The sequence below is a fragment of the Clarias gariepinus genome, chromosome 4, assembly GCF_024256425.1.
Source record: "Clarias gariepinus isolate MV-2021 ecotype Netherlands chromosome 4, CGAR_prim_01v2, whole genome shotgun sequence".
NCBI lineage: Eukaryota > Metazoa > Chordata > Actinopteri > Siluriformes > Clariidae > Clarias > Clarias gariepinus.
Window position 1 is genome coordinate 4,437,843 of NC_071103.1, and position 24,448 is coordinate 4,462,290.

At 41.1% G+C, this 24,448-nt stretch overlaps 3 protein-coding genes across 4 annotated transcripts; 2 read left to right on the top strand and 1 right to left on the bottom strand.

Annotated features, from left to right (window-relative positions):
- Nucleotides 1–91: 91 nt before the first annotated feature.
- On the bottom strand, nt 92–3,021 carry gnptg (N-acetylglucosamine-1-phosphate transferase subunit gamma). Its single transcript, XM_053493625.1, has 10 exons — nt 2,866–3,021; nt 2,714–2,768; nt 1,650–1,772; nt 1,482–1,565; nt 1,297–1,390; nt 1,025–1,139; nt 839–921; nt 611–736; nt 451–532; nt 92–278 (listed from the first exon to the last, which is right to left on the bottom strand). The coding sequence occupies exons 1-10, from the start codon at nt 2,912–2,914 to the stop codon at nt 202–204; spliced, it is 888 nt and encodes a 295-aa protein (XP_053349600.1). The 5' UTR covers nt 2,915–3,021; the 3' UTR covers nt 92–201.
- Nucleotides 3,022–4,694: 1,673 nt separating this feature from the next.
- Nucleotides 4,695–9,622, top strand: tsr3 (TSR3 ribosome maturation factor). The gene is made up of 6 exons (XM_053493897.1): nt 4,695–4,991; nt 6,818–7,031; nt 7,159–7,352; nt 7,459–7,629; nt 8,611–8,665; nt 8,845–9,622. Exons 1-6 carry the CDS (start codon nt 4,871–4,873, stop codon nt 9,005–9,007), a joined length of 918 nt encoding a protein of 305 aa, XP_053349872.1. The 5' UTR covers nt 4,695–4,870; the 3' UTR covers nt 9,008–9,622.
- A 2,156-nt stretch (nt 9,623–11,778) lies between these two features.
- Nucleotides 11,779–23,249, top strand: pdpk1b (3-phosphoinositide dependent protein kinase 1b). Of its 2 annotated transcripts, none has more exons than XM_053495191.1 (14): nt 11,779–11,921; nt 15,459–15,653; nt 17,562–17,604; nt 17,867–18,004; nt 18,642–18,786; nt 18,905–19,002; nt 19,310–19,385; nt 19,489–19,557; nt 20,676–20,772; nt 20,924–21,097; nt 21,212–21,441; nt 21,531–21,588; nt 21,699–21,851; nt 22,801–23,249. In XM_053495191.1, exons 1-14 carry the CDS (start codon nt 11,898–11,900, stop codon nt 22,912–22,914), a joined length of 1,614 nt encoding a protein of 537 aa, XP_053351166.1. In that variant the 5' UTR covers nt 11,779–11,897; the 3' UTR covers nt 22,915–23,249. The 2 variants fall into 2 exon arrangements, with proteins under 2 accessions (XP_053351166.1, XP_053351165.1); XM_053495190.1 differs by lacking the exon at nt 11,779–11,921 and adding an exon at nt 13,526–13,678.
- Nucleotides 23,250–24,448: the final 1,199 nt, after the last annotated feature.

Sequence of the window (24,448 nt, forward strand, 5' to 3'; positions counted from 1 at the left end):
CAACAGGTGAATAAAGGTAGATCATCAGGATGTGCCATTTGTCTTATAATAAATGACATTTTAGGGCAAAAAATAAATAAATTTCACAGTCTTGTATTCGGTGTGTTTTATTTTGTACAAAGCTTCATCTTGACATCAATATCACATGTTTTAGGGTAAAGTCTGAGTCTTTAAATTAAAATACTGCAAAAAGTGAAGGTGCTAAACGTTATCCAGGATCCCTGCGTCACCCCTGAGGTGGTAGTCCTGCAGAGCGCTTGGCGGCGGAGTCGGCCGTCCTGAAAGAGCCAGAGGAAAGTGGGCGTGGCTTTAGTTTTGATAGATTTAATTATAATATTTAAGGCAACATGTTGTTTATAATACGTCCACAAAAATATTATATTTTATGCTTCTAATGTGTTTTATTCCTCTTTTACTACAGCAATGTGTGTGTGTGTGTGTGTTCCTCACCAGTTCCCGGTTCATATGAGATGTTGTGTTGGCTCAGGAGAGAACGCAGTCGCTCGATTTCGGCGTGCTGCTTCTCAAATTCCTGTTAACACGCACACACACACTCCGTTGTAATATGTTCACACACATGTCAGTCTCTCTCTCACACACACACTCCTACCTGTGTGCACTGTTCCAGATTGTGATGTTTCGGACTGGCGGTCTGTTGTTCCTCCTTATGGGACTGTTTCGCTTGTTTCAGAAACCCAGCCTCTTCGAACACGTCCCTCAGCATCTTGTTGTAGCCCTAAACACAAACCCAGGATGTAAAGACATAGAAGAAATATGTACATATATATATTGCGTGATTTTAGAAATGCAGCATGTGTGTGTGCGTTTGTGTGTTCACCTGTTCAGTGATGAGTTCTTCATATCGAGCCTGTTCAATCTCATCCCATTCCTTCTGCAGTTTCTCACTCAGCACTGGGTACACTGCACACACACACACACACACACACACACACACACAAACACACCATGTTACATTTGCATGCAACATTCTATAAAAATTGATAAGAACACAAATGACACACACCGAGGAGGGAGTGAGGGTGACACACAAGCGGCGTCTCAAATGTCAAAAAGTACACACACGTCTGTGGCTCGGACACTCGTGCCAGCCTGCTGCTGTTCCCACACGTAAAAAAGACCTGGAATCAGACATTCGGTTATTTCAACGGTGTAAAACTTTGTCCGCGTGTGTTTTTAGATGATGATGATGATGATGATGATGATGATGACGTGACATCAGCTGCCGTCTGATTACAATCTACACCATCCTCAGTCAGACTGACTCGCCCCTCCCACCTTGGTCTGTCTGTTCTTGCCCCCGCAGGCGTCTCCTTCTCTCATCCACATCGCCGTGAAGGTGTTATTCTCGATCTCCCACTCCTGCCAGATCCTGTGCACAGAAAGGATTCCTTCATGATGTTAGCGTGTTAGTTAGATGATTAGTCGTGTGTGTGTGTGTGTGTGTGTGTGTGCGTGTGTACCCCAGGATTCCACTGTAGGCGTTCCACCTGAAGCTCTGCTCGTGCTGCGTCACGTTATGAAACGGACAGAAGTCGTACTTGTACCTAACACACACACACACAGGAAACACTTGAACACACGTTCAACAGTGATTTGATCAGAGGATTAATCAGTACAACATAACTGACATGGACTCTGTGTAGCTGAAGCATTTTCCCGCCAGTCGAAAGAGATGAGAAGGACCGGAGACGGGCGACGGAGAAACTCTGGCCTGCAGCTGGCTGCCCGGTGAAAGCAAGTGATTATTCAACCTGAGAGAGAGAGAGAAAAAGAAAGAGATGTATAGTATTCATGAGGAAGTTTGGCTTTTATATCATAAACAATCATCATTCACGTATTATATCAAACTTTAGGAGACTAGTACACTTGTAGAGTTTTTACATCATCATAACTATTTCTGGTATTTTTTGGGAAATACACCATAACATTATGACCGCACAATATTGATTAACCATAACGGTGATGCACTGTGTGTCCTGACACCTTTCTACCACAACCAGCATTAACCTTTTCCTCAATTTGATCTACACTAGCGCTTCTATTGGACTACATAGGCCAGACTTCACGCCACATGTGCAGCAGTTGATAGCTCATGGCTTTTCCTTCCTTGGATCACTTTTGTTGTTTGCTGCAGACCAGGGAACATGCCACAAGAGCTGTAGTTTTGGGATTGCTCTGATCCAGTCCTCTAGCCGTCACAATCTGGCCCTTCTCACTCAAAGTCACTCAAATCCGTAAATCCTTGTGCTTGCCCATGTTTTTTCCTGCTTCCAACACATCAACATCAGGAAGAAATGTTGACTCGATGCCTAATATATCCCACCCGCTTCCAGCCGCCATTGTAGCGAGATATTGAAACTGTAGCTACTGTGAGAATGGACAAATTGTGACGACTAGACGACCGGGTCAAGTTTGGCTCAGGGTCACTGATGCACATGTGGTTCCGATCCAATAGAAGAGCTGGTGTAGATCAAACTGAGGAACATGTTAATGCTGGTTGTGACAGAAAGGTGTCAGAACAACACAGTGCATCACAAGTGGCAGCTACTCAATATGAGACAGGTGGTCATAATGTTATGGCTGATCAGTGGGAACTGAGTATCTGGTCACGTGATAGACGTCCCGCACAAATCCTTAACGTTATAGATATTAAACTGAGCACGACGCATTATTCATGTTAAATTCAACTCACCCGAATGTGTTTGGTTCCTCCACAATTTTCATTTTCCCACCGAACACAAGAGCCACTGAAACAGTGTTATTATTCATTTATTAATGTCATAACTAATAATCACACACACACACACACACAACACAAGTAATGCGTAATCACACAGAACTTACCGAGACATGCCAGCAGCGGCAAACACTGTCGGATAAATACAGCAACCATTACTGCTAAAATGGCATTTATTTTAAGAAAATAAATAAATAAAAACAACACAAACTGTACACGATTTACAGAACTTCCTTATTTTGTTTCTCCGCGACCGCCGCCATATTTCCGCTGTGTTGATCACGTGACCCAAAGGTGCGTTCAATGCCTGATGCTTTAACGTTGAACAGTGTTGTAAGGTTTCTTCAATTTTTATATCATTCAGTATATAATTTTATTACTATATCATCATAAAATGTAATAGCTTTATTTTACTATTCTGTTTTTTTTATCTATTATGAGAATTATTAATATATAATACAAATATGAACTAACAATGTTAGATATTAGATATAGATTAAATATTAGAAAAAAAAATAATTTCCTACATTTGACCATTTAACTGATTGTTTCAATTACAGTGATAATAAAACGAGACAGAATTAATAACCAGTCAGAAACAGTCATTGAAAGTGTTTTCCATAATCCATATAAATGAAAGAAAGGTTTTGTCTGTACAATGGTCAGAACTCGCTCTTTCAATTATTTCTTTATGTTTCATATATTGGAAGACCAGAAATCAGTCTTTATATCTGTCTGTCTGTATGTCTGTCCAGCCAGATTTTGTCACTTCACACAAAACTAAACTTAATGAAACTTTGCCAGTCCTTGAAGTAAAACTGTAGCCATAAATGTAGGCAAAAGTTTTTGTAGAATTGAAGTTAAGAGCAGTTATGTGTCAGATTATAAACTGCAAGTTTTAACATACATCAAACTGTGGCCATACGTTTACTCACCCGCTGGACAGAATCAAATGAAACTTTTGCAGTACTTAGATATCTGACTGAAGTTTGACCCGCACCATAAGTGAGTAAAAATAATCTTATGAACAGTTATGTGCCAGATTTAATAATCTACTGTAATTTAAAATAAGATACTTGCTGAACGCAAACAAATACTGGCACCAATAGATATTAATTAGAAAAGCTAAACTAAATTTTTTTACTGAATCTTAATCTGATCTACTTTTTCAAATTTTCATCTGTGATTCACTCTCTGATCACCGAACAGGCAGTGTGTTGGTACAACTTAGCATAAACAAGACATAAACTTTTCCATAAACTCTCTTTCCCGTTGATTGTAATAAGATGAAATGAAAGTAGACTTAAAATATTGCCATAACCTAGATACATTTTGTACCATTTCCAAATATTTAGTTACCAATCACGTGTAAAGCAATGCTATATAATATTGTCACGGCAAACACAATTGTGTGATATTACAGTTTTAAAAGATTAAGGTCTTTAGTTTAAAGCTTAATGAGATCTTTGTTGCAGGCAGACATGTACGTGGTCTTCAACCTGAAATAATAATCTCACTGATTAAATTATAGCTGATCAACTTCTTTTTAGCTTAAACCTTTGAACCATTTCTACAAATTCTTCCCGTTAACGACGAACTTCAGCAAGTAATCAACTAGTCAAGCTGACTCCTGTGCAACTCGAAAACCCTCATTCACAATAAATCCGGTGACAAGTGAAGGAAGCTTCAAGTGGTACGGATGTTTTTCGCTACCCAGCTGCTTTATTACAAATGAAAAAAAAAAAATCAATATGTTATTATTATTTTATTAAAAACATGAATGATAGCATAAAAACGAGCTGTTTGTGTTTTTATATTGCATTTAAAATAAATGTAGTACATTTGTGTTAGTGCATAAAGCGAGACCGGATTTGAAGTCTGATCAGAATCCTGGATCACATCCGGGTTATCTGACTGTCGCGCGTATAGGACGTAGATTAGCATGTTGCGTCAGGTGTTAGCTTTTTTTTTCAGATTTATTTGAGCGATTCAGATAGGCTCTATAATAATTATTAAATAGAAACGACAAATTATTAGAGTTAATGTATAATTAGTTGTCGAAATAACAGTGTAAAGGTTTATCGACTGTCTCGTGAGTTGTTAGTGTTAGCAATGGGGCGCAAAAAGCAGTTTCAGAGCGAGAGACAAACCCACAGGGGAAAGGACACGAGACACAAGATGAAAGGAAAATCTTTGGAAACTTTTACAGAGGAAATGCAGGAGGTTTTGGAAGGTGGGTGTGTTACACATGAGACACGTGACACCTGTTGTTAGGTTCGAACGATATATTGCTGGGTCATCAGTATCACGATATCGGTGTCTGTGATACAGGTTACAGAGAAGCTCGGTGTTTCCCCACACACAGAGTATTTGCTCAGTCTTTTTAAAACTCTGTCTGAGAGAACCATGCCAGTCGCAACTGATTAACTAATTTAACCGTTTCCTCTCACGCTCCTGTACCCATTTATTCTGCTACTGTGAGAGCGATGTACTATGAGGCAAAAATTAATGAGGTGTTTACACGGGCGTTAAGTTTTTGGATGAACGAACGTGCTCTGAACGTTGCGTTTTGTAGTGGCGATCGATTGACTTTTACACCAGCGTTCGTTTGTCTCTGTCTTATCGTCAACCTGCAGCCCAAATTGTAGTTTGTGTGTTACCCTGTGGGGGCAGTGTGTCAGGAACTGGATATGAAAGCCCGCCGCTACCGGGTTCACTCTCTGACTGCACAACGTCGGATTAAAAGAAGTTTTCATTGTGGTTTATGAAGAAATGCGAAAATTTCAGCGTAAGTTTTTCAACAAAAATTTTTTATTTTTTTTTGGCCCTTTTCGCATTTTCCTATGTATAGCATGTAGGATCATGGGATATATCCGGTCCTCCGAAGCGTAAAATGAACGCGAAGAAAGTGCACTAGGAGCGGGTTCCTTGCGTTCGTTTGGTTTTGAACGCCAAGAAAAAGCTGCATGCAACGTTTTTTTGATGCCGTATAAACGCGCAGCCAGACAAACGCACGTCACCAAAGCCAGTGTAAACACTCTCATTGACTCCTATGTGTAGAAAACACTCTGCGCTTGATCCGCACTCACCGGACGCTACGAACGCAAGAAAAACGCTCTATTTTAACGCCCGTGTGAACAAGGCCTAAGTGGGACAGATCTGAGCGATTGACCAATTTAAAAAAAAACAAAAAAAAAACAGCAACTGCATAGAGGGAGGTTCTGTCGGTGTGTGTCGATGGGGGAGGCATCAGAAATTACCCTGAGCATTTGGGTTATTTGATAAGTCAAGAAGAACCGACGTTTTAAACTTTTAAAATCACTGCTGAATTAGGTTGCAGAAATGTAGACCTCTCAAAATGTGCATATTACTATTGTTATTTTCTTGGTCACAGACAACTGAAAACAACCGTAAAAACGCATGATTTCATGAATATGTTCATTTAAATTTATTTATTTATGTAGCACTGTTAACAATAGTCATTGTCGCAAAGCAGATTAAAAGAATCTAAATGAAATTAGGTGTAATGGGTATAAAATGTTAGAAATTATGTGACACTTTTAAAAAATATTTTTGCTCAGTCATGTTTGTATAGTTGTTTAAAAAGAAAAAATTCATTTTATCATGTTGCCTAAATTGTGCTAAAAAAAAAGGATGTTACACCTCTATCCTTGAATGCAGAAAACAAGGGGGCTAAAATGCTGTGGGTTTTAAGGTCTACGTGCTTAGACACACCATAGAGTGTTTAGTTTTTAATTTTTGTTCCGCTCTATACCACCGCAAGTGTATTTCACACCTGTGGGCAAGACTGGAAACTTCTAACTCAGTGTTTTGTTTTTGACTAATCATCGGTCTGAATTCTGACCCTTCATAGATTGTAAATGTTTAGTTTTGATGTTACTGTGAACCAAAAGCATTTAGTAGAAAGTTTATTATTTGTTTGTAGTAGAACTGTATGTCAGACTTTTTGCCATTTCATTATTAAGCATAACGTGAGTGAAAATAGGTCACAAATGTTGTGTAAAGTTGTCTGTCTGTTTGTGTATGTGTGTGTTACAGCAAGTAGAAGTGCTGAGTCTGAAGAGGCGGCAGCGGAGTGTGTGAAGTTGCCGTGTCCTCTGGCCATGTGGGAACTGGGCCACTGCGACCCGAAGCGCTGTACCGGACGCAAGTTGGCACGAAAGGGTCTGGTGCGCTGCCTCCGACTCAACCAGCGCTTTAACGGCCTCGTCCTCAGCCCCATGGGCACCAAATACGTTACACCTGCTGACAGGTGAGCTCTACTGGAACTTGTGACTAAACAGAGCTTACACCTGGGTACTTAAACAGGAATCATCACACACATCTCTTCAGGTTTAAGTTCTAGTACTCTACATATTAGTCTGATCTGTGCTTATCAGGGACATTGTGGTTGGGGGCGGTGTTGCGGTGATCGACTGCTCGTGGGCGAGGCTCGAGGACACGCCCTTCAGTAAGATGATTGGCTCACACCCGAGGCTGCTGCCTTATTTGGTGGCGGCAAATCCCGTGAACTACGGCAAGCCATGCAAGCTGAGCTGTGTCGAGGCTTACGCAGCCACCTTCTGCATCGTAGGTAATCATCCCGTCACTGATTTTTCTCGATAATCAATATGATATATACGCTGGTATTTGATTAATTTCTTGTGTTGTTTATGTAGTAAATTTTTTTTGTGTGTTAGGTTTTCGGGACCTGGCTGTGCTCCTGTTGAGGAAGTTCAAGTGGGGTCTGGGGTTCCTCGAGCTGAATAAAACGCTTCTACAGAACTACGCTGCTTGCAAATCAGAGGAGGAGCTGCTCAGGGTGGAGAAGGAGTACCTCACGTCATCCCCCTCAGAGGAGGAAGAGTTGGGTAAAGACTTTACATTCCTGTACTTTTAATAACTTGTATAGTTTCCTTCAGAATTAACAACATGGAGACAAATTGAAAAACTTTTTATATTAATTTAATATATATTCTTTTTTATAATTATTCTTATATGAGAGCAAGTCAAAAATTATCCGCACTTCAGTTATATAAAAAACTTCTAGTATGTTAATTTCTGTTGGCTTCTTTTTAAGGCTACCATCTCCTCAGTCACGTCTGTGCAGGTGTGAACGTGTTGTGTTAGTTCATTTGTACCTGCGGTGAGAGAGAAAAACGGAGGCCCCACTTGTGCACGAAAGATGAGCAGCATGCAGTGATCTTTTTTTTTTGTGGTCTCAGGGTGTACGTCGATCGCATTGAATATCTGCAAATAACACTTGGACTTTGACACTATAAGTAAGGTGAAAGTTTCTTAAAGAGAAATGACTCATACAGGTGACTAAAAACATCCTTGATCACAGACCCTGGAAATGTTCAAAAGTCAACCATCAGCTGTAAAATCCATCAAAGCTTACAGTTTTCTGGGTTTCTCAAGGGCCAGTATTGGAACATTTTCAGGAAAAAGGTTCAACAATCAACAGCGCTTGTTACAGTGAGACGCTTATTAAAGAACTAAACGCTAAACTTCAGATTAAACGCAGAGGACCGCTATCCAAAGGCGTCGTGATCTTGCATGACAATGCACATCCGCCCACACTTGTACAGCCAGTGCGAATGATTTTTCACCCGCCTTTGTTTGTTTATGTTTGGGGTTGCAAAAAGCTGCTGTTCCTCTAAAATTCTGCAGATTTTCACAGGTTGCCAGGGAGCACAGTTGGAGCACATTATTGGCTATGTCTGTTTAGAATATATGCTTTACAGAATCACAATATAAATCAAATCGGCCCCTAGATATCATGGTAGTGAATTGATTTCTGTTTATTTAAACTGGTGTTTAATTTTTGATTGTATGTGTTTTTGATTTAGATCCTTTTGACGTCGATTCAGGGAGAGAGTGTATGAACCTCAACAGACCACTCCGGTAAGAACAAACACCTCGATGTACACCTACTGTGTTTATGATTTTACACACAGATTAATAATGCGCTCATTATTCCAACACTATTGTCACTTCCTGTGAATTTGTTTGTTTGTTGTTTGTCGGCGACTACTACGGTGAGAATACGTTGCTAACTTTCTCAACTCTTTTGTGCAATTAAGAGCGGAAGAGGACGACGATACTGAAAGCAGTGAGGCAGAGACGTCTGAAGAAGAAGAGGAGGAGGAGGAGGAGGAGAAGGAGGAGGAGGAAGAAGGGGAAGCTGCTGAGGATGAGATAAAAGAAATAAAGAATGTAAAAGATGACAGAAGTGAAGACTTGTGAAGAAATACGGACACGTATTCAGTGTGTCCCCAAAAAACATCGCTAGGGCACGGACAAAGCGGGTGGAAAAAGCATGACGCTGACGCTGAAGTAGATTGTGTTATAAATGTTGCTGCTGTTTTGCTTAATTAAGTAATACAGGGAGATGTAAGTTAGCACAGAGACACAGAGTTGCTAAATGAACGCGACATAGCTACAGTTGTGCATCTAGAAAATAGTCATTAAAGTGTGATGGACCTCTACAGATTTAAACATGGATATTTTTGGGCCATGTTTCTCTCTCACCCACACCAATTCACTTATGATGTTTGGACATTAAATCAGTAATAATAATAACGATGATCGTTAATGTCTTTCGCTACACGATCCTGAACCGGGTAACAAATATCCTGTATTCTGACACCTTTCCCGCCACCACTGTACAGTACAATTAAAGACGGGTGTGTTTATATGGTCTGTTGTACAATCCCAGAAGAATAAAGCGTTTATTGGTGTTCCTCTTTTATAAGAGCTTTTGAGATCTGGAGTGCTGTACTATAATGTTGTTAATATTTATTGCTTATTAGTCTTTTTAAAAAATAAATAAATGTGTATCTGCTAAAAATGTGTTTGTGGGTAATCCCATGATTAATTTCTCATGACATGATATAAAAACTGGTTTATCACTTTTGCTTCCATCCATTTGTTTATTATATGTTTGTTGTTGTGGAACGCCCAAGGAACACGTTAGCTCCTGTTCAGACACGTGTCACAGCAGGTATCACTTTCTCCTGGTTTTGTCACACATCTTGAGATGCCCTCGGACACCATCGCCAAGTTTCGGGTGTATAATCATCACACACTTGTTTCCTACGTGACCGGTGGCTGGGTGATCGATGCTGACACTTTTGGCCTTGTTCAGACTGCAGGCAGATCTGATTTGTTTCACTAATCTGATTTTTAGGGCTGACTGTCCACACTGTTATTTGAAAGTGATCAGATTAGATTTGGCTCTGTTCAGGCTGGCAGCCAAAAATCTGACACATTGTCGGCCTGTCTGCATTGGTTGCTGTGGTAACGATGCCCGAGGCTTGCATGCAGAGTAATATTTCCTCATATATCGTCCCTCCCGCTTTGCCTGTACTGATGTGTCTCCATAAAGTGCTATCTGACATTTCACTTCATCCTTCGCCCAGGGACTCCTGTTTTCTTTCCATCAAGCTCGTCACTCTTCCTGATAACATAGTTAATTAAGCTGCATGGAAAATTCAAGGAAGCATCTTTTACATGCTTAGTGGTAATAGCGCCAGAAGCAGAATAAGACCCTCCACAACCTCCTAAAGCATCACAATTTAACTTTCTACAAAATTATCATTTTATTTATCTCTCTATTACTTTCATTGTCTCCCTGCTCGTTTTTTAGCGAGTCTTCGCCATAGATCCATGTCCCATACCATGCGATTATGTGGATTTGTCTGGTTGCAAGTAATGTAAAATGGACAGTTTGAAATCTGGTTCGAGCTGCTAGAGCGCTCAGACTGGGACAGATCTTTAGGAATCCAATATTTTTTTCTGAATCTGATTTTAAATCACCTTTAGATATAGGCTGCAAAAATCTGATTATATGTGGGGTTTTTTTCTGTTCGACAGCATAAAACCAATCTGATTCTAATATGGATATGCCAGAAATCAGGTGTGGGCTGGCCATAAGAATTGGGCCTTTGATTTTTGTCTTTTCATTCATTTAAATGTTATCAGGACCATGTCCTGCCTAAGCGTGATGTCTATAATAGTTTCTGGAAATTCACAGACACCATTGTTGTTAGTCTTTCGGGAGTTCAAGATGAAGGTCGCCACAGCGGTCCATCCGATCCGCACAACGACTTGTCACAAGTTTTACAGGATGCCATTCCTGATGCTACACTCCGGGCTAGGGACAGACACTGCATCCAGGGGCTGGGGTTTGGGCCTTGGGTGGGAATTGAACCCCACTGAACCACCAATGCCCATATCAAAGACACCATTAATAAGGAGAAGAAACACAAAATCCCAGTTCCTCTGTCCTGAACCTTTACTGTTACACTCTTTCCAAAATTTTTTTATTTTTTTTTACAGAATGCACGTTTTGATGTAAAACCCTAAAGGTGTTAATCAACACCTTCCGAACCAATCAGAATTGATGAGCAGTTAATAGTGCTGAGTAATACACACATGGTAATACACAGTGCTGAGTAATGCACAATTGAACCTTGGCATACGAACACCCGGCCTTACGAATTTTCGCCCTTAAAACTAAAGTTTTGCAAGAAATTCGCCTCAGTAAACGAAGCATTTTCGGCAAACGAGCGAACGAACCGAGCCGAATCGAATACAGGCAGAGTTGCGCGTAGGTCTGGGTGGGAGCTGTTAAAACTTGAGCGAAGCAATTTTACATCTTTTTTTGTGGTTTTTTTTTTTTTTTTGCTTTTTGTGGAAGATTTTGTAAAAACAGCACCAATATTTCCCAACAACAATAGCAAGGACGGTGTCAAGAAGAAAAGGGAGGTGCTTTGAGTGTCGTCTTTAAAGCAGCCGGTGCCAAGATGAATCATAAATTTAGGTTAAGTGAGGTTTATGTCTATTTGTCTATTAATGTCTATTTACTTCGTATTTTACTTCATTTTACTTTATTTAAATGAACATGCCGAGGTACCGCTGTATATACTGTACTGTATGTATAACGCGCTCACCTGTTTTTTTCATATATCTCCTCTAGAGGGCGCGCGCGAGCTTACCGCGTCCGCACCTCTCCGTGACTGCGGTAACGTTGTTGTGGAATGACGTCACGGCGGTGAAATGCAGGCGCTGCGGCGGCCATGACTGCGGGCTCTGTGATTATTTAATCCGGATTAAATACTGGCGGAAAACGTCCATGGCAAGAGCCACGAGTCAGATGGTGAGTATCGGGGCTGTGTTCCTGGCGCTGGCTCGAAGCCGCCGGCTCGCGCGGCACGCACCGCACCCGTTAGGACAGCCTTTCTCCTGCCGGGCCTTCGGTTCAACCGCGGCGGCTACGGCTAACACAACTTAGCCTCTCTCTGCTCTGGGCTAACCTTGTCGGGTTTGTTATTTTATTCCACAGCCGTTTTCCGGTTTGGAACGCCTCGATTGGACACTTTTTTTGCCTGTCCTCCAATCATCATTCAGCTCGTGCTGATTAAATCTTAAGGCAGGAGGCGTGGTTTAGCGAAATACAGGTGGTAAATGAAGTGTTGTAAAATACCAGTTTTTTTTATTTTAGCATAACAGTAGTTAGCGTTAGCCGTGCTTTTTTTGAAATTGTCACATTAATATTTATATTGACGTGTTATATGTATTATTTATGTCTAATTTAAGTTCATTTTACCTGCGTAGTTGTTACGAATTTTATCTCGTATCCCCAGGGTTATATATATATTTAGTAACGTCCGGCTAGCTAGGTTGCTAATTGCGGCAGCTAGCTTAATAAACTCGGCTGATTCCTGTTAAATTCCTAATAAATACGTTGAACTAGTGATGGTGAAAACTTTCAGATTTTAATGTGCCAGGTGTGTGGTTTAACTGAACGTTTATTTCGACATGGGGTTAATTAGCAATTAGAGTAAACGCCTTAACCCGGGCTCTGTGCTAGTTAGAGGGGCTAAGCCTAATTGACATGACACACACACACACACAGATTAAACTTCGTCATTTCGCTCTTTTTCATCTCCAGAGAAAAGGAACGCGGAGTGTTTGCTGTAGTTGGTTAGTTGAGTTGGTCAGTCAGTTAGTTAGTTAGTTAGTTAGCTGTGGTGGAGTTAGCGAGGCCTCCGGCTAGTGAGTGGACTTTTGACTTGAAACACACACACACACACATCACAGTGTCTCTCTTTTTCTATCTCTCCTGCTCTGTGTGTCACTGATAATATCACCGTGATTCAGCGAAACGTCTCGTGTTCGTTTGCCATGCTTAGCTTCGTGGCTTATAGAAAGTGTGTGTGTGTGAGAGGGAAATGAGGACGAGTGTGTGTTCGACCTTCTGAGGAATCGTAAGGAGATGTTTGGGAAATCGTGAACGCCCCACCCCACTCTCTCTCACACACACTCACTCACACACACACTCTCTCTCACTCACACACTCTCTCTAACACTCACTCACTCACACACACACTCACTCACACACACACTCTCTCTCACTCACACACTCTCTCTAACACTCACTCACTCACACACACACACACACACTCTTACTCACTCTCTCACTCTCTCTCTCTCTCTCTCTCTCACACACACACACACACACACACACACTCTCTCTCTCACTCACACACTCTCTCTAACACTCACTCACTCACACACACACACACTCTTACTCACTCTCTCACTCTCTCTCTCTCACTCACACACTCTCTCTAACACTCACACACACACACACACTCTTACTCACTCTCTCACTCTCTCTCTCTCTCTCACACACTCTCTCTCTCTCTCTCTCTCACACACACACACACACACACTGAGGTCCCCAGATGCCCTGAATCAAACTGACAGCGCTGGGCTCCAGTGTGCTACTAACTTCAGAATGAGGACATTTAACTAACACACCTGTGTGAACAATTTACACTCCTTTACAGGAAGAAAATGCACAGTGTCAGGGAAAATATTAAACTAAGATGTCATGATTCTGTCCATAAGGTAAATATTTTTGGCGTTCAATGACGTTATACTCTTCTTTCTATCTATCTATCCATCTATCTATACACACACAATATGTACAACAGTATTTGGTGAAACCTTTTATTTTATTGAATATAGGTGTTTCAGTCCGGCCCCTTATCCCCAGTGAAGGGCAATATTAATTCTTCAGCATACCAAGACATCTTGGACAGTGTTATGCTTCTATGCAACTTTGTGGTAACAGTTTGTTGAAGGCCCTTTTTTATTCCAATACAACTGTAGCCCCAGTGCACAAAGCAAGGACTATAAAGACATGGTTTGATGAATTTGGTGTGAAAGAACTTGACTGGCCCTAACACACAGCCCTGACCTCAACCCCATTGAGTACCTTTGGGATAAAATGGAACGAAGATTGTGAGCCAGACCTTCTCGTCCAACATCAGTGCCTTATAAATAAAAACACCTTATAGATGCTCTACAGAATTAATGGGCACGAATTCCGACAGAAACACTCCAAAATCTTAAAAAGCCTTTAAAGAAGAGTGGAAGCTGTTATAGCTGCAAAAGGGAGACTAACTCCATATGAAGTATATATATTTGGATACAGTGGTGTTGCAGGTTTGGGGAAATACCTTTGTTCATATAGCTTATACAAAAATGGAAATTCTGTTTGTTTGTTTGTTTGTTTGTATGGGGAGCCGTGTTGCGAGCGGATTATGTTTGTACAGAAAGGCAGTAGGCAGCATCATTATCAGCTTTTGTGTCGTAGTGTGAGTGTGTCTCAGGCGTCGCTCACTTACTGTAACAGGAGGCAGCGTTATCAACTGTGTAAAACAGACATCGCCATTATCACCTTTTATGTCATACTGTGAGGTAAAACCGAAACATTGGAGCAGTGTCAGGAGCGGTAACGATGTGAGCACACACTTGATTTGCAGGCAACGGTAGCACGTGGGTGTCAGGATCTGCACACGGGTGGAGCTGTGGGTACCCCCTAGTGTTTATTATATATGTGTAAAGCATTTAATAGTAATTAAATGCTATACGGAACAGCTGATGTTCTGCATCACATTTCCACGAAGTTTGTAAGTTAAAAAAAACCTGGAAAATGAGCAGCGTAATTCCACATTGAGCACATCACAAAACTTGTAGGGCACTGACACTGTAGGGTTGCACGATTCGATAAAAAAAAAAAAAAAAATTACTTTGCAATTATTTTGACACATATTGCAATTTGGATTTCAAACTGCAATATTCATTTATTTAAATGTAATATTTAGTGTAGACTTGTATTTCTCAAGGCTAGCTGCAAATAAAGGCACAAAGCCCTATGTAAATTTTAGACCGTGTGTTTATTATTACCTGTAATAATTTTTTTCTTTTTTTAAAAAATGCGATTACTTGCACAGCACTAAATAACACATTAGGGGAAAGTATAAAAAATTATAGCTTTACATGTTTATCCAATGTATGTTCCATGTACATCTGTGTATGTTGTTACTACAGAAACGATGATGTATTAGAAACAGTGCAGGGAGTCAAAGCTGGCATTCTAGCAAGTAAACCACCTACTAACTTAATTGAGAATTTAGCCGTAGTGAATAGAGGTGACGATAAAATGGTGCCAGGTTCTCATAAAATGTGCTAAAACTTTGGTAAGATGTAGATCGTTGAGCCTGGAACCAAAATTGCAACCTTACTAAAAAGTTCCTGAAAAATAAAGAGTAATAACACGATTTGCCCAACCATCGCACTGTTGACTCTCATGCTCTGACTCTTTGTTTGTTTGTTTGTGCAGTACGATGTCGTACCCCTCCACTCCTCTGGTCTCTGCCCGTGTCCATCCATGGTAAGAGGTCAGCAGGAAGTACCCCATCGTCACGGCAACAGTATGGAGGGCCAGGCCCCGCCCCCTCAGCCGACTCAGCCACGCAAGAAGAGACCTGAGGATTTCAAATTCAGCAAAATCCTGGGAGAGGGCTCCTTCTCTACGGTACGTTAAATCAGAACTCTCCTGAAAAACGCCCTTCTAATGTTCCGGTCAGCCTTCAGCGCTTGTTTTGCATCGACACATTAAGTTTGTTATCTCGCTATCTAATGTGAGCGTATGATATGAGCTAAAAATCTTTTTGTACATCACGAGAATTGAATGTGTTTTTTATTCATACATTTTTAACCATTACAGAATTCCATATGTGGGCTCAAAGACACACCCACATTCTCATCTGTGGAATCTTAGTAGTGGAGAATTTTGTACTGGTTCATTTTAATTTCCTACAGATAAAACAGATGTCCATCGGCCCAATTTCTTAATAATTTTCTAGCTAAGTGTTCTGCTACTGAATTGAGGAAACATGACAGTCAGGAGTTTTTTTCCCCCTCTGATGAATAGTCTGTGTGTGTGTTTGTTCGTGGTTGTAGAAATTTGTCAAAAGGAAGTGATTTTCTAATTTCAGCCCTGTTGCAGTAAAGGTGATGCAACTGATGGATTAGACTCGGTGTGGAAATGTTACACATCAAATTCTTACAAGTTTAGGAAAGACTCGTTACTTGTCTAACCCTGGCGCCAGAAGTCATAAGACTGTGTGTACGACATGTGTATGATCATTAAACTCCTCATAATGTTTAATTATCTGTTCTAGTGTAAAGTCAATCCCCTACCATATTTATTTGATATCACCCAAATAAGGATGGGTTCCCTGTTGAATCTGGGTCCTCTCAGGAAGTTTTTTCTTGGTCTCAGAACAATCTGATAAATATAATTTAGTCATATTTCCTTGACTGTTGCTTGTATATCGAAGCACTTGTACATCAAAGTAAATTTTCCCTATAAGAAATAATGGAAACTTAGACGATCTGTTCCACAACCCAAAGATATTCATATAAAAACAATTAATGCAAAATCTAAATTTTAAGTAAAAATAAACGTGCATTAACCTGCACTTTACTTTGGAAAAGAATCCCAACAGAGAAGTGTTTCCGTTAGTGTGTTTGTGTGTGTGAAACTGAAGTAAGACGGGAGAGGGGGAGGAAGAGGGGGAGAAGGAGGGGAGCTGCTGTGTAGGTCACCGCTCTGTTGGGAAACTTCTTTAACAGGGAACCTCTCTAACAACACTCACTCACTTGCATGCATGCGCACATAATAACAGAATCACTGCTTTCTGACAGAGAGAGAGAGACTCTGACAAGGAATCTCTCTGATGACTCTTGCTTTTACTTTACGCGTGCGCACACGCGCGCATGGATATTGACTATACGAGTGTCGCACGCGCACTGAGACTGAGCATGGGCGACGATTACCCACAATTCCACACAGAGAAAGAAAAAGAAGAACCATTGGCTCAGTTGTGGTCATGTGATGCATGGCAGACAAAGCTTATACGTACTACAGTCTTCCCCCCCCCCCCCCATCTCTAGTTTCTACCCAATATACTTCGCTTTAATAGTACGATAAAGTCGAAGTGTAATTCGTTAATAGCTACCTTGTGAGATATCTTGTGAGGGCTATTTTGGAAAATTTAGGGAACACCCTCTGACCAATCAGAATCAAGAATTCAGCAGGGCGACTCAAGTGGCTTTAGGTTTAGAATTACTGTAATGACCTAAAGGAATTATTATAAAATAAATACGCACATGCTCACTCTTACAAATCGCCTGCTCCGGTCTCTTACTCATACTCGCCCACAGTCAGACCCACTCGTTCTCACTGTGTCATTAAGCGATGATGAAAAGCTCTTCAGTCTTCTCCCATAACGACAGCTTTGATGCAAATGGCGTGCGTGTGTGTAAGAGAGAGGGCAGGGAAGAAGGGGTGGATAGATGGATAAATAGAAAGAGGGACTCTGGTAAATGGAATGAAATGGGATTTTAATTTTGTGTTTGTTGTCTTTCCGTATCGTAGGTTGTCCTGGCGAAAGAACACTCGACGGGGAAAGAATACGCAAGTAAGGAATTGTCACATGATTTCAACCAAACCGCATCAAGTGTTCTCAGACCACATCTTAGACCCTTATTACTATTATTTATTTTTTTCATCATTTATGTAAGAAAAAAAAAAGAACAGTCCCTTAAGCTCTGCTCTGTCGTCTCCCAAACAACCCACTAGAACTAATTTATCTAAATGTTGCACAGACGACAGTGTGTCAGTCCAGTTATATAAATTAGCCCCCTTCTGGAAGTGTAATGTTTTTTTGTGTGTGTTTGCAGTTAAGATCCTGGAGAAGCGCCACATCATGAAAGAGAACAAGGCGCAATACGTGAAAAGAGAGAGGGATGTGATGTCCAACCTGGATCACCCGTTTTTCGTCAAACTATACTTCACCTTCCAGGACGACGAGAAACTCTGTATCCTTGGTGACAGTATAGAGTAAGAGCTGGCACAGGGTGCGCTAGCGTTAACCTCATGTAGATGTTTTATAAAAGATTTCCCCCCAAGTTTGGCCCATGAGCAATGCAGCGTTGGTCCCTCAGTGTATTCGCGGCTTCTCTTTAAACGTGATCAGCGTCACCGGGATTCCCCTCGTGATTTGGAGAGAAAGACTAGCGGGAGTAAAAACGCAGAGCCAAAACAACTGATGGGGCAAGACATCATACGGGAACAGAATATAAAGTATACCACTTCATATACATTAATAATGATTGTCAGATTTATTAGAAAAAGTTTGGTTTTTAAAGCAGCCGGTGCCAAGAGGAATCGTAGATTAAGATTAATTGAGTTTTATTGTCTATTTATTTCATATTTTACTCTATTTACATGTCTTCTAAATGTTTGTTTTTATAGTAAAAAAAATCTGATTCCCTATGGGAAAATACACTTCACAATACAAAATTTCACCTCAAAAACTCGCCTCTGGGATTGAAGTCATATGCAGAGGTACCGCTATATTAATAATATGGCTTATACTTAATCATTGAGAGAAAGTTATATGACGTATGAGAGATGATCGTACCATCGCGAACATACTTCCTGAGCACAAAACAGATTTCGGTCTGAGCTACGCTAAGAACGGCGAGTTGTTAAAGTACATCCGCAAGATCGGCTCCTTCGACGAGACCTGCACGCGGTTCTACTCGGCCGAGATCGTCTGCGCGCTCGAGTACCTGCACCAGAAGGGCATCATCCACAGGTCAGAGTCATGGAGTGCCAAAGAGCACACACATCACCGGATGAATACGAAATACATTGCTCGTGTGTGGAGCTCGTCTGATGTATGTATGTCTGTGTGTGTGTGTGTGTTTCTGCAGAGATCTGAAGCCAGAGAACATTTTGCTCAGCGAAGACATGCACATTCAGATCACAGACTTCGGCACAGCCAAACAGCTTTCTTCTGACAGTAGGCAGGGTAAGATACGCACACACACACACACACGTACAGAAGTTAGTACTCATTTAACGTGACTCGGTTTACATGCAGTAATTATTTAATTAATTTGTCCTCAGTTATAATTTACTAAATAAGGATAATCTAGTGATTGTTACAGTAACAGTGTTTTGAAACATTTACAAAAGAAGTTGTGCTCACATTCTTACATTTCACCAGTTGAGTTACCAAATAACCACAGAGTCGACTGCGTGTCAAAGAAACGTAAAATCCGCAGCTTCACCTCTGACTATTTTTTACTTTCGTTACTCTTGTTACTCGTTCACAGCTCGAGCGAATTCATTCGTCGGTACGGCTCAGTACGTCTCGCCAGAGTTACTGACGGAGAAATCGGCCTGTAAGAGGTAAGCACTTGCTTACGATAACGTTTCATATTCGTGTACTGAAACACCTGCTTGACTAATTTTAATGAGGCACTTATTTTCACCACTCGTGTTACTTCTTCAGTTCGGACCTCTGGGCGTTAGGCTGCATTATTTACCAGCTGGTTGCCGGATTACCACCATTCAGAGCGGGGTAAGTGTGCGAGTGTGTGTGCGCGCGCTACATGAATGTGGGAACATGGCTTAACGATTACTAAATAGTATTTATTACTAGAATTTTCCTAATTTTGTCAAATGTAAAGAATATTGGAATAACACATTCAAGTTGACATGTTTACAGTAATCTCTAAAACTATATTTCAGTGTAAACTATGGAGATGGAGTAGAGATACTGAAAAATATATTCAGTAAGGTGTGACAAATTATGTCTCGCCAAACTGGCTCCAAACGTTTTATTTATTCATTTTATTTCCATTTATATACTCGTTTGCATTAGAGGTAGGAAAAAAACAAAGTTGCAGTTCCTCTATAATCCTGCAGATGGTGGACTTTAAACTTGTAAGGCGTTACCAGGCAGCAGATTGATGAAAGCAAATGATTTGCTAAGTTAAATGAGTTAATATCCAAAAAAAAATATAAATGAAATTGTGATACTTCTAGAATAACAATACAAATCGAATCGGCACCGAGGTATCGTGATGATATTGTATCGTGCGCTCCCTGATGATCCCCATCCCTAGTAAACAGTGGACTAAGTCATAATTTGTTCATCATCTTACTCACTAGCTGGAACTCACACATTTTTGTGTGACACGAATAATTTTTAGCGCCGTAGCTTTGACTTCAAAGATTTCTAATTGATTCTTTTGCTTCTCAGTCAGTGAACCAAATCTTTAAGGAGAAGATCCCGTGCAAGAAAAAAAAGATTTAAAAAAAATGAAATAAGAGTTGATTTTCTGTTTCAAGGGAAATTTATAAATATCCTGTTTTTTTTATTTTAAATATAAAACAGGATATTTATAAAATTTTGAGACTTACAGAATCGTAATACAAATTGACTAGGTATCATGATATATCGGTTGGTCTGTGGTGAATCCCATCACTAATAAACAATAATGAAATTTGTTGCTAAGTAGATCCAGCCTCCTGACTCTCTGCCTAACGTGTAAAAGCTCACATATGGACGCAATTTGAAAATAAATAAAATAAAAACAAACTCTAAACCCTATCTAACTGGGATTATAGTCAGAATGTGTCCTTCACGGCTGATTTTACTGAGAGAAACATAATCGTGTCTCTTTTGTTTTATAGAAATGAGTATCTTATATTCCAGAAGATTATTAAATTAGAGTACGAGTTTCCTGAGAAATTCTTCCCCAAAGCCAAGAACCTAGTGGAACAGCTTCTGGTGAGTGTCAAAAATCAATATTACTAAAATGCAGCCTATTAAAAGAGAATCCTGCATAGCATCATTAACACTAAGCGGCACCAATACTGACTCTCTTCTTAAAAAAAAAAATGGTAAAAGTATAAAAAAAAAAACTGTCTCAATCTCACAGTTGTTGGATCCTTGCAAGCGGATTGGCTGCGAGGAGATGGGCGGGTACGAGCCGCTGAAATCCCACCCTTTCTTTGAGTCGATCAGCTGGGACGACTTGCACCTGCAGACTCCGCCCAAGCTTACCCCCTACCTGCCCGCCATGTCCGAAGATGACGAGGACTGCTACGGGAATGTAAACACACACACACACACATCAGAACCAGCGATAAAAAGATTGTTCCTGCTCATGAATTTATAAAGATTGTTGCATCATGCTGTCTGTCTCTTGTCTCTGTCTCTCTCCCAGTACGACGACCTCCTAAGCCAGTTCAGCAGCATGCAGGTGGCGCAGCCCGGCCCATCGCCCTTGCTGTCCGAACCGTCAGACCGTCCGCTTCCTGTCTGTAACCCCGCCCCCAGCGTGGATCAGTTCATCCATGTCCATGAGCTGGACAGCAACAGCATGGAGCTGGACCTGCAGTTCAGCGAGGAGGAGAAGCGCCTCCTGCTGGACAAACAAACTGCCGCAAACCCATGGTATACACACACCCACACACACACACACACACAGTATAAATCTTTTAGAGGTGTTTGACTGGTGTTTGTGCGCACTGTGTGTCCTGCAGGCACCAGTTTGTGGAGAATAACCTCATCCTGAAGATGGGCCCGGTCGACAAGCGCAAGGTCAGAGTCGTACAAAAGGAAGCGTGTCAGTGATGATCTTGTGTGTGTGTGTGTGTGAGAAACAGGACGATCGTGATGATGTAACTGTGTGTGTGTGTGTGTGTGTGTAGGGTCTGTTTGCACGGCGCAGGCAGCTGTTGCTGACTGAAGGTCCTCACCTGTACTATGTTGATCCGGTGAACAAGGTCCTGAAGGGTGAGATCCCCTGGTCACTGGAGCTGCGGCCAGAGGCCAAGAACTTCAAAACCTTTTTCGTTCACACGGTAAACACATATATACACACACACACTTACACTCTGTGTCTCTTGATAATAATTTAATTTTCACTTTTTTGATCTCCCTAAACTTTTTATTCTTCCTCTTCCTTCCTTATTTTGATTTCCTTGTGTTCTCTTTCTTCCTCTGTTTTTCCCTCCCTTTCATCTTTCTTTCTCGCCCTCACTCTCATTCTGTCTCTCTCCTTCTCTCAACCTCACTGTCTCTGTCTGTCTTTTTCCTTCTTCCTGTTTAATCTTTTATTTTCTCCTTCACTCTGAATTTGATCTCCTGTGTCTCTCCATTCTCTTTGCCCCTTGTTTTTTTCCTTCTTTCATTCTCTCTCTCTCTCTGTCTACTGTTTTTCTTTCTTTCTTACCTTTTTCATTCTTCATTATATCTCTTTTCTTCCTTCCTCTCCATCCCTCTCATTTTCTCTCTTTCTGTCTCTTTTATCCCCTTTTCTTTTTCCTGTTTGACAACACATTTCTTTCATTCTTTCTTGTCCTCCTTTTTTGTCTTACTTTTCTCTTGTGTTCCAGCCTCTTTTTCTGTTGTCTTTCTTCGATTTTTGCCTCCTGTTTCTCTTTTTATGTCTGCTCATCTCATTCCTTTTTTTCTCTCATTACCCTCTTTCATGCTTTCTCTATTTCTCCCTTTTCTGTTTCTTCTTGTTGCTTTTTTTTTTTTTTTCATTTTTATTTTTGCTGTTTTTATCTTTGTCCCCTTCTTTCTCTCTTCATTCTGTGTTTCTTTTCGTGCCTTACTGTTTCTCTCTCTCTCTCGTATTCCAACACTGCATTATAATGTGTTTCGCACCGTTGCACCCCGAGGCTACCCATAATGCTGTTTAAAGACCACACATGATTAAAAAGCATTTAGTTCTTACAGCGTTTCAGAGTCCATACTTTTATTATTATCATCATCATGATTAACGCGACTTTAAACCCGTTTCAGCCAAACCGGACCTACTACCTGATGGACCCAAGTGGCAACGCTGACAAATGGTGCAAGAAGATCCAAGAAGTGTGGAGGAAGATCTACCATAAACACCAGAACCCCAGCGTATAGGAGCTCCACCCCCCCTCACGGCCACGCCCAACACCCTCCTTCCCCAGCACCCCTTCGACCAATCACAGAACAGACACACCTCCATCGCTGTCTCTCACTCTCATCGTCTGTCTCCCCCCCACCCCCCCTCTTTTTTTCTTTCTTCCTTCCCTTCTCTGGATGTTAGCGCAGGGGGTGTGTCCTGTCTGTCTGATTGGTCTGCGTATAGAGTTAAGGCGGGTCCTTTGCCCTGATTGGCCGCAGTAGCTGGTCTAGCTGATCTGATTGGAGGATGTGGTGGTTTTATGTTTATTTTTGTTTTTGTTTTGTTTTTCTTCCCAAAAAAAAAAAAGAAACTGAACAAAAAAAGACAGGAAACCATTTCAATCATCGCCTCAGTGCAGAACTATGGGTAATATAGTTCTGAGGGTAATCCATCACCCCTCCCCCCCTCCTCTCCCTCACAAGGCCCTGAGCCAACAGCGCGACTGATTTTCAGTTCTTACTTCTTTTTGTTTGTTGTTTTTTGTTTTGTTTTCCTTTCCTTTCAAATTGTCTGCAATGGGATATTGACTTTGCGTATGTTCCTGAGTGGAGACATGATCAGGTGTGTGTGTGAGTGAATGAGAGAGTGTGTGTGTGTGTGTGTGTGTGTGAGAGAGAGAGAGATGATGATTGGATGCTTGTCTGTGTGTGTGTGTGTGTGTGTGTGTGCACATGTGGTTCCTTCTTTCACTTGGGCGTTTTTAACAGGAAGGAGATGTGTGTGTGTGTGTGCGCGCGCGAGCGAGTGTATGAGCGTGTGGGTGTGTCTCCTCTTCCTGGTTGGTAACTGATGACTGTGATGTATAGTTGATGTAATATTGAACTTGGAGGCGAGTGCGGCGAGGCGACTCTTGGATCCGGGTTTTGTATTTTTATTCTTATATAAGGTTATTCGGGCCCGTCTCCGTTTCGGAGGCCCGGCTACTCTGTGTTATTTAAATTCTAATATATGAGAATCATATTTGGATTGAAGTCACGTTCGAGGGCCTTGCTGTGTATGTTTTTTGAAATGTAAAGCCTTTGAATGTGAAGAATTATTGTAAACTATGATATTTTACAGCTTTTTCTTTGTTCATTTTTTTTGTTTGTTTGTTTGTTTGTTTTCTTCTTACTATATCATACACATTTTCTATTTGCTCAGTGATCGACTCATATTCTGATAATTTAAAGCCTTTGTCAATCACAGGCCCGGCCCATGCTTGCGCAAGTGCGTGTGTGTGTGCACACATTGTGAGTGAGTGAATGAGTGTGTGTGTGTGTGTTTTTGTGCGCACATGTGGACGGAGCCTGCGTTTGCGTTTGGCGCTGTGTGTATTTTTCCTCGTCCAGCTCTCGAGCTTGACGCCACCTAGAACTGAAATAAAGCATGTAGGGGTTTAGGCCAACAGAAACTTCGCCTCCTGTCTTTTTTTTTTTTCCCTGCCCAAAAGTGTCCTGTGCATGTTTCTGAATCTGATGTCTTTGTCCAACATGTCCTTTTTTTCAGCACTAACGCAGCCTCCGTTTGATT